The 10,352-nt window shown below is 41.8% G+C and overlaps 1 protein-coding gene across 1 annotated transcript in view; it reads right to left on the minus strand.

The window, feature by feature from the left end:
* The window catches only part of LOC149449765 (alpha-2-macroglobulin-like), a 115,103-nt gene extending 105,300 nt beyond the window's left edge, over positions 1-9,803 (minus strand). The window contains exons 1-3 of the mRNA XM_089692752.1: positions 9,661-9,803; positions 6,668-6,720; positions 212-232 (exon numbers count right to left, since the gene is read on the minus strand). Of these exons, the coding sequence (XP_089548878.1) occupies positions 212-232; positions 6,668-6,720; positions 9,661-9,802 (216 nt within the window). The 5' untranslated portion in view covers position 9,803. The remainder of the gene's footprint in view (positions 1-211; positions 233-6,667; positions 6,721-9,660) is intronic.
* Positions 9,804-10,352: the final 549 nt, after the last annotated feature.

Raw genomic sequence — 10,352 nt, forward strand, 5'->3', positions numbered from 1 at the left:
GTTGTTGTGGGTAACCATGTAACCATGTTGGTTATTGCACCTTTTACAAACAACTAGGACTATGCAGCTCTGACACAAACATTGAGAAGGTAAAGAACAATTGTACTGACTACATCAAATGCAAGGTTTCTTGGAAAATGAGCAAGCACAAACTAGGAAATAACTTCAATGTAACAGAATGAAATACTTAAAATACATTACAAATGTTTACCTGCAGTTCTACAACTGGAAGCTAAAAAAGAAAGACAAAAGAAAGATATTCAAAATTTTGAAAATATTACAAATTTTAATTTGCATATACATTAGCTTTTAATGGTAACTGATTTCATGGTTGTAATATTCAAGAAAATGTTTTTCAGTAATTCAATTTTAAACTGTTTAATTTTTTTGTCATTTTAAAGTGATTTTCTAAATGTATGTAAATAAGTCCTATGGATCTATTTATAAATGTTTTGACTCAAGATTAAGACAATGTTCACTCAATTACAAACATTTTTCTAACTGATTCTAATATAGTTACGTAGTTAGTCTGGCTGAAAAAAGACAAAGGTCCATCTAGTGCAACCATAAAAATAAATACTTCTCTCCTCCATTCCCAAAATCTCCTCTCTCTACCCCCCTACTCCCCCAAAACAACTATACTTCGCTCCCTCACTGCTTCCATCTCCCCACTATGGTTCTCACCACCTCCTCCTAATACTCCACTCTCCCACCGACCCACACGCCACCACTAACAGACTTAGATGCTCCTGCACATCCCGCTCCCATGCCACCTTTCTTACCCTTCTTCTTCTCCCCGAACCCTGGTCCCCCACCACCTCACTCACCCACTAGGCACCCTCCTACTCCCACAAACTGCCGCAAAACCCTCAACCTAATACCTATACCCCTGCTCCCCACATCCACCCCTCCATTCTCGTGTGCACTCCTGAACGCCCGATCGGTCTGCAACAAGCTTACCGCCATCCATGACCTCTTTATCTCCCACTTCCTAAACCTCCTAGTGGTCACCGAAACCTGGATCCAAGCCACTGACTCTGCCTCCCCTGCGGCACTCTCTTATAGAGGTCTCGTCTGGATCCATTCACCCAGACCGAACGGTCGTGGAGGTGGTGGGGTCGGCATGCTCTTGTCACCGCTGAGCACCTTCCAGGTCCTCCCAAACCCCCCCTCTCTGTCCTTCTCCTCCTCTGAGGTCCACTGCATCCGGCTATTCTCTCCCACCCCTCTCAGGATTGCAGTAATCTATCGGCCTCCTGGACCCGTATCCCGCTTCCTTGACGATTTCTCCGCTTGGCTTCCCTTCTTCCTCTCCTCTGAGCTACCCACCATCATCCTTGGAGACTTCAATATCCCTATCAATGTCAACAACCCGGCTTCATCCCAGCTCTTCCACTTAACCTCTTCTTTTGCACTCACACAGTGCACACAGTCCTCCAACCACACCGACGGGAACACCCTGGACCTCGTTTTTTCTCATCTCTGCTCCGTCTACAACCTCACTAACACCCCTTTCCCTCTCTCTGACCACAGCCTCATTACGTTCTCCGTCTTCCCGTCCTCAAACACCTCCCCCACAAATGTCAAACCATCACCAGCCGTAACCTCCGCAACCTGAACCCGGCCCCTCTCCACTCCGCAGCTGATTGTCTGTATGACAGTATCCTTCCACTGCCCTGCCCTGACCTGGCCACTACTGTGTATAACAACTCACTGTCAGCTACCTTAGACTCCCTAGCACCCCTAACCACACGCAGCATTAGACCCCAACCGCTTCAACCCTGGCAGAATGACCGCACCAAAAATCTTAAACGACGCAGTCGCGCGCTGGAGCGATTATGGCGCAAAACCAAATCCTCTCAAGAGTACACCCTTTACAAATCCGCCTTCCTCACCTACACCTCCTCCCTCCACGCCGCCAAACAAGCCTGCTTCGTAACCCTCAACAATTCCCTCTCCTCCAATCCTCGCCGTCTCTTCTCTACTTTCAACTCTCTACTCTCCCCCCCCCCCTCCACCCAGCACCACACTCACCGCCCACGAGATTGCCAACCACTTCCAAAACAAGATCGACGCAATCCGTAGGGACATCGCCAATGCTCAATCTACCTTCCCACCTAGCCTCCCTCCCAATATAACCCCCGCAACTCTCCCCTCCTCTGACCTCACAATCGCCCTGACCCCACATCCCGCACACTAAAGCCTCCCCAACACTCCACTCCTTCAGCCCTGCTACCACCGAAGAGGTCACTAAGATCTTCACAGAAGCCCACCTCACCACTTGCCCCCTTGACCCTGTCCCCACACAACTCCTCCGGTCACCCTCCTCCTCCATCTTACACTCCCTCACCTACATCTTCAATCTACCACCCAACCCGCACTCTTCGCTCCTCACAAGACCTCCTACTTTCTAGCTCCCTGGTCCCCTCCTCCCACGCCCGACTGCAGGACTTCTCCAGGACTTCCCCCATCCTCTGGAACTCACTACCCCAATCCATCAGACTGTCACATACCCTTCTCACCTTTAGGCGCACCCTGAAAACCCATCTCTTCAGGGAAGCCTACCCCACCCTCACCTAACAGCCGATCTCCTCCACTCCTGCAACCACTCCATCCCCCACAGCCACTTCCTCCTGTGCCACTATCCCCTCCCTTCTAGATTGTAGCTCGAAAGAGCAGGGCCCTTGAACCCCTCGTGGATTGTTTTGTTACTGTATTGTCTCATGTTCTGTCCCCCACTACTTTGTACAGCGCTGAGCAAACTTTTTGGCGCTATATAAATACTGTATAATAATAATAATATTCCTATACCCACAGTTGATCCAGAGGAAGGCAAAAAAAACCCAGCAAAGCATGATCCAATTTGCTCCTGCAGGGAAAAAGATTCCTTCCTGATCCCCAGAGAGACAATTGGATATTCCCTGGATCAATTTTACCTATAAATGTTAGTATCCAGTTATATTCTGTGTATCCAAGAAAGAATCCAGGCCTTTTTAAAGCAATCTACTGAGCTGGCCAGAACCAACTCTTGAGGGAGTCTATTACACATTTTCGCAGGTCTTTCTGTGAAGACACTTGTCCCTTTTCCTCTGCTATGACCTTAAGGTGAATAATGTTGTTTACATACAGACCTCTCCCCTGTCAGTGTTCCTTGGCGATCGCCAGGTGTCGGTGGGGAATCTCTGGCCAGGACAGCTGTAGCCGCCAATGACGACTTGGGTAGGGCGGCCGGGTGGAGCGGTGTGCGCGCCCCCTATCCGGAAATGCAAAATCATGCTTATATAAGTGATTTTGCGCAGCCCTGTCACCCTGTACCAATAGTTCTACTATAGGGTGTCAGGAAGTGATTAAACACTGTGGTGATGCAGGGGTTGGGAAAGTGGCAATGTGGTTAACCTTAAAGGCTCTCTACCCGAAACTCCTGGAAGTGTCAATTTTGCACTATGATTTCCACAAAGATACAGTTGCAAGAAACAGTATGTGAACCCCTTGGGATTACGTGGAGTTTTGCATGAATTGGGCATAAAATGTGCTCTGAACGTCATCTAAGTCACAACAATAGAAGAACACAGTCTGCTGAACATAGTACTACACAAACATTAGATGTTGCCATGGTTTAATTGCACATAACATGTAAACATTCACAGTGCAGGGAGGAAAAAGTATGTGAACCTTTGGACTTAATAACTGGTTGACCCTCCTTTGGCAGCAATAACCTCAACCAAACATTTCCTGTAGTTGCAGATCGGACCTGCACAACGATCTGGAGTCATTTTGGACCACTCCTCTTCACAAAACTGTTTCAGCGTAGCAATATTCTTGGGATGTCTAGTGTGAATCGCTCTCTTAAGGTCATGCCACAGCATTTCAATTGGGTTGAGATCAGGACTCTGACTGGGCCACTCCAGAAGGCATATTCTGTGCTGTTGCAGCCATTGTTTTGTTGAATTACTTGTATGCTTTGGGTCATTGTCCTGTTGCATCACCCATCCTCTGCAGAGCTTCAGTTGGTGGACAGATGGTTGTACGTTTTCCTGCAAAATGTCTTGATAAACTCTGGAATTAATTTTTCCATCAATGACAACAATCCATCCAGGCCCTGAGGCAGCAAAGCAGCCCCAAACCATGATGCTCCCTCCGCCATGTTTTACAGTGGGGATGAGGTGTTGATGTTGGTGTGCTGTGCCTTTTTTTTCTCCACACATAGTGTTGTGTGTTCTTCCCAAACAACTCAATCTTGGTTTCATCTGTCCACAGTATATTTTGCCAGCAGTGCTGTGGAACATCCAGGTGCTCTTTTGCAAACTTCAAACGTGCTGCAATATTCTTTTTGGACAGCAATGGCTTCCTCCGTGGTGTCCTTCTATGTACTCCATTCTTGTTTAATGTTTTCCTTATTGTAGATGTGTCAACAAAAATGTTAGCATGTGCCAGAGATTTCTGTAGGTCTTTAGCTGACACTGTGGGATTCTTCTTTACCTCATGCAGCATTCTGCGCTGTGCTCTTGCAGTCATTTTTACAGGACGACCACGCCTAGGGAGAGTAGCAACAGTGCTAAACTTTCTTCATTTGTAGACAGTCTGTCTTACTGTGGACACATGAACATCAAGGCTTTTGGAGATACTTTTGTAACCTTTTCCAGCTTCATGCAAGTCAACTATTCTTGATTGTAGGTCTTCTGAGAGCTCTTTTCTGCGAGGCATGGTTCACATTAGACAGTGCTTCTTCAAACCAGTAAACCCAAAACAGATGTGTGTTTTTTAAGGGCAGGACAGCTGTCAGCAACACATCCAATATCATCACACTGATTGGAGTCAAGGTTGGCTCACTCCTGGCTCCAATTAGCTCTGGGAGAAGTCATTAAGCTAGGGCCTCACATACTTTTTCCTCCCTGCACTGTGAATGTTTACATGTTATATGCAATTAAACCATGGCAACATCTAATGTTTGTGTAGTATTATGTTCAGCAGACTGTGTTCTTCTATTGTTGTGACTTAGATGACATTCAGAGCACATTTTATGCCCAATTCATGCAAAACTCCACGTAATCCCAAGGGGTTCACATACTTTTTCTTGCAACTGTATATATGCAGAATGCACAATACCAAAAAAAAACATTTGTGCAGGCACAAACAATAATGAAGCAACACACACTCACAAAGGTACAGAATAAAAATATTATACAAATTTTATTATACAAAATTGTTTTACAAAAACACATTAAGATAAATCTAAGCGGCTGACATTGTAATGGTACATTATAATTAGACGTTTTATGTGAATACTCTGTAGACCACACGCCCACATGGAAGAAAAATATATTTGAAATATATTTTAAAAATATTCTTCCCAAATATATTGCCATATATTTGAAATACTACAATTTTGGCCATATTCAATATATTTGAATCTAAAGAATATATTTAAAAAATATACATTTTTAAAAATATATTTTTTAAATATATTCTTCAGATTTGTTTTAACATATAAAAGTCATTTTAACATATATTTTTACATATATTTGTAAATACATTCCAAAGATGTAGATTTGTATTTTTTAAGACATACAGTATATTTGAAATGTATTTTTAAAAATATTTTTCATATATGTTTTAATAACGCATTTCAACATACAGTATATATATATATATATATATATATATATATATATATACATATATATACATACATATATATTTATTTTTGAAATATATTGAATACGGCCAAAATTTTAGTATTTCAAATATATGCCAGTATATTTGGGAAGAATATTTTTTAAATATATTTTTCTTCCATATCGGCGGCCAGAGATATTTAATTAAGGCCAGACCCTTATGAGGTAGTGAATACTCTATGGACTTTGTTAAACAATTTTGTATAATATTTGTAATACATATTATACTGTACCTTTGTGAGTGTGTGTTGCTTCATTATTGTTTGTGCCTATAACGTCCCTTCCACAAGTGTTTTCTTTTGTATTGAGCATTTTGAGGATGTGACACATTGCAATAATGAATATTTCCATATAAATATGGCTATGCAGAATGTATTAAAATCATTACAGCCAGGAGGGTATCAATAAGTACTTCTAATACAGATTCCTTGCTTGTCTGTAGGTTTCAGAGTAGCAGGTGGCAACAGGGCCTTTTTAAAGTACATCTGTAGTAGAAACTCATAATAATGAACCATTGGCAACAGCAGTTGCGTCGACAGTAGAGATTATGTTCAATGTGCATCTTCATAGCCTCAAGATGTCCCAAATAAATTCTGACTTTGCAGAACATTAAGTATAAGCACACTTCACAATATAATGGACTTATGACATAAGACACCTGAAAGTATTGGGGAATGCAGTGTCTGGAAAAAAAACAGAAGCTCTGAAATCCTATGAAGCTCATAATGGTTAGTGTTCGGGTTACAGGAAGAGTTGCCTTAGGGTAGGACATCACTTATTGTTGAAATTTGATGAAGACACCTTTCCCAGCATAATGTATTGCAGTCCTGTGTAATTTGGGCCTGTGTTTATGAAACTAGTTTCAGCAAGAGGTGATGGCTGCTTCTGCTGTCAGTTATTTTTCCCATTTTCTTCTACATACAGGTTCACTTTAAAATGCCAGTTGCTAATATTTCTCGGAAGAATTAAAAAAAAAAACCTTACTCACTTACCACAATGTCTCTGGGTTGAAGATCTTCATTTATAGACAGAATTCTGAACTTTACTGCAAAAGATGATATAATATATCATTTTTATGCTTCCTTTCCAATATTAAAGTTTTTTGTTTATATTAACGTACTAAATATTTCTATGTATCTACATTATGTATGAATCTTAGATCTTCACAAAGTCTGCAAATCTACAAGTTGATAAATTCAATAAAAACAATGCATCTTCTTGTGGCTGATATCTTAATAGATGTTCAGTAGTTAGGTGTCCATGTACACTGGAACGCCTCTAGACGTTAGCTTTCCTGGCAGCAGAAAAATGCTAAACATGGCAAAAACGCATGCAAATGCAGTACCGTGTTTTCCCATTTTTAGCTTTCAGGTGTCTATTAATTTAATTGGCCAGAGTAGTCATTGAAATGAGTAAATGCCTAAGTGCTAAACAAGGCTAACATTTAGGCGCATTTACATGTGCTTTTGCTGAGTTCGGCGTTTTGGGCCAAAACGGTCTTCTCCTGAATATGATTCTACTGCGTTCAGTAGAGGAACATTTAATTGCCCCCTAAACTCTACTGCTCCTAAACTCTGGTAAAAGCCTATGTGTGCCTGCACTGCTGTATAGTAGTAAATAATAGTAAATAAACTCCATAGGCTTTTATTGAGTTGAGTTCAGGGGCTTTGGCAAAATCAAAAAAATGGCAAAAGCTCCTGAACTCACGTTTGGGGGCAGCAGTGTGCATAAGGCCTTAGAAAGAGTCATTGCAGTGAATGATCTTTTCTGCCTCTAGTGCCAAATCTCAACATTTACTACAATAACAAAAGTATGAAAGATAAAGCATGGGGTTAGGCTTTAACCCTTTCACTGCCAGGTCGGTACGGCATACTGACCTACAGAACTGCTTCCAGCTGGTCAGGTGAGTACGCCTCAGTGATGTGGTATTCCTACTTTTTTAATAAGCTCATGGTCACTTCAATAACCATGAACCTATAGCCAAACTGTTCAGCAGATCCAATAGCTGTGATAAGTGGCTCCAAATCCACTGATTACAGATATTTGCCTAAAATGTGACCCCCCCCCCCCCCGACACTGCTGCCCTGTATCTCCCATGCAGTTGCGGGCTTCTATTCCTGTCCTCTCCCTCCAGATTTGGATGCTGTAGGGGAGCCACAGGGGATTTAACTCTGCAAATAGATCCCCCCAGTTTCTCTGACCTCCCCATTTTGTCCCCACCATCACCCATCCCCTGTTTCTCCTTCCCTGCAGCACTACTCACAGGCTTCCCTCCTCCCCCTCTTGCTGGCTTCAGTTACAGCAGAGGAGCCTCAGGGGACATAAAATGCACCACATTTATTCCCCCCATGGCTCTCCAACCTGGAATGCCCCCCCAGCAGCACCGAACCCCAGCAAACCCCCAATCCCTGCAGCAGCGCTGGGTAGCTTACCCTTCTCCCACCTGTTGCATAAGCTGCTGGGGTGGGAGATCAGTATTAGAGTGTAGAGCGGGGGGTGACTGGTAAACATAGCATGTTTACCAACCCCTTTGTGAATGAACACAGTGAGCAATCAGTACCGATCACTCCTATGTTCATTCATCAATAAATTATAGTAAACTTTTAGTTTAGTGTAAAATGATTTTAGTGCATTTTTTTTTACTGAAAATGGTAATTTCATAAACATTTGCGCAAATATCGCGGGGCCAAAAAAAATCAGTAGCAATTTTTTTCATTCTATGGGTCATGTGCTTTCAAAAAATTTTAAAATTCAAAAAAATTATGACCTCCAGATTTTTTAAATAAATTGCTTCAAAACAGTTTTGAGTATCTTTGATTTTTACCATTTCGCAAAAAAGGCACAATTTAAGATTTACAAATATTTGTTATTTATTAACCTCTTGCTGAACGCCGGCGCCAAGGGGTTAACTCAATACAGTTGTAGATTTTATATTTAGAGGGGTTTTTCAGCTGAATTGTGTGTTTTTTCCTGTGTTTGTGTCCACTAATAATGATTTTAGTGTATTTTTAGCAAAAGTATTGATTTGATTAACATTTGCACAAATATCACAGAGCCTAAATAAAAAGTAGCACCTTCTATATATTCTACTGGCCCTATTCTTTTAGAAAATGTATGGTTTGGAGGGGGTCTTTAACAAACTCTGAAAGCTGTAAGCTCAATATTAAAAAACAATGGAAAAATTGCAGAAATGGTCTAGCCACCTGAACTTTAAAGGTGGAGCTCAAGTCCTCCATCTAAAGACTCTAGGTTTTTTCCTTTCAGAGTGTAAAACAGGCATTTAAAGGCATATAAAGTCCTCATGCACACTGAACATTTTGATAATGCTGGTAACATTAGCTGTGTAAAGTCAAGTTAAAAACGTGCGTTTTTTAGCATTTATGCATTAGCGTTTAGCAGCATTTTGCCATGTTTGGGCAAATATCAATATTCATTTTGTCAAAAAAGTCCAAAAACACCAGTTTGCGGCGTTTTACCGTGTTTTGCTGCGTTTTTCAGCATTAGACCCTTTCTACAGCTAAAAAGATCCTCTAGAAACCCACTAGTCCGGGGTTTTTTTTACAGCCAAAAAATGTTGATTACAGTCTATGTGTGCATGGACACATAGGATAACATGCCGGTGGGGGTTAACTAGCTGTAGAAAAAAACGTCAAAAGCCAAGAACAGCAGCTGTAAAAACGTCCAGAGTGCATGAGGACTAAATGTCCAATGGCAAAGTCAGCAGGTATTTATGATTAGTTCCAGGGGGACATAGAAAAAAAAAGCCCTATTATTTTGGTATGGGCAGCCTACATCTTGAAAGTGATTGTTTTCTTTACAGTACCTTTATTAACTTTATAATGTGTAGTTTGTAGTTAGGTGACTTCCAGTATTTCCTAAATGGTACTCCTTCTGTTTGATTTTACTTATTAGCTAACATTGCTTTTCAAAAACAAATATGAATTTATAATTTGCCAAAAGAGCTGTTTATAGACTAAGCAATTACCAGTTTGTCCCGGCTTGTACACGGCCTTGTCTGATTGAACCAAGAGGCTGGATTTCGTCTTCTTCACCAGAACGTTACTGCTTTTCACTATAGTTTGCCCTGCATTTTCTATGAAGATGTTCAATGTGCCAACCACTTCCATCTGTTCAGGCATGAACCTGAGAAAGAAGCATAAAACATATTACATTGCAAAAGACAGCACGGATGTTCAAGTGTCTATGGGGGTTGATTAACTAAAGGCATTATCCTGTTCATTTTGGAAATAAAGCTGCATTTTAAAAGAGAATAATACTAGAGCTTAGCTAATGAGGTGACTGCTGACTTTCATCAACAATCATGTTCAAGCAAAAATGTAACTCTTTGCAAAGAAAAATGATATAACATTCACTTAGCTCTAGGGCAAATTCCCTTGCAAGTGAACAGCCCATTTGCCTTTAGTAAAGCAACCCTACTTATCCAAAGCAGAAAACTGCTCTGAAGTGGAAGTCTGAGTGGGCGGAGCCTAAACATGGCGGCGTCAGAGAGCACGATGTGAGTGCTCTCCGATAACCTTCCGAGCTGACCACCCCGAGAACCCTCCTTCTCAAGGGGGAGAAGCCGGTGCAGTAAAGGGAGAGGAGAGCGAGAGCGGGCACGGAGCTCCGGGAGGTGATCACGCTGCGGAGACCCAAGATCAGCTGTCGGGTTGCCGG

The sequence above is a fragment of the Staurois parvus genome, unplaced genomic scaffold (genome assembly GCF_062004578.1).
Source record: "Staurois parvus isolate SC_StPar_1 unplaced genomic scaffold, SC_StPar_1.0 ptg000604l, whole genome shotgun sequence".
Lineage (NCBI taxonomy): Eukaryota > Metazoa > Chordata > Amphibia > Anura > Ranidae > Staurois > Staurois parvus.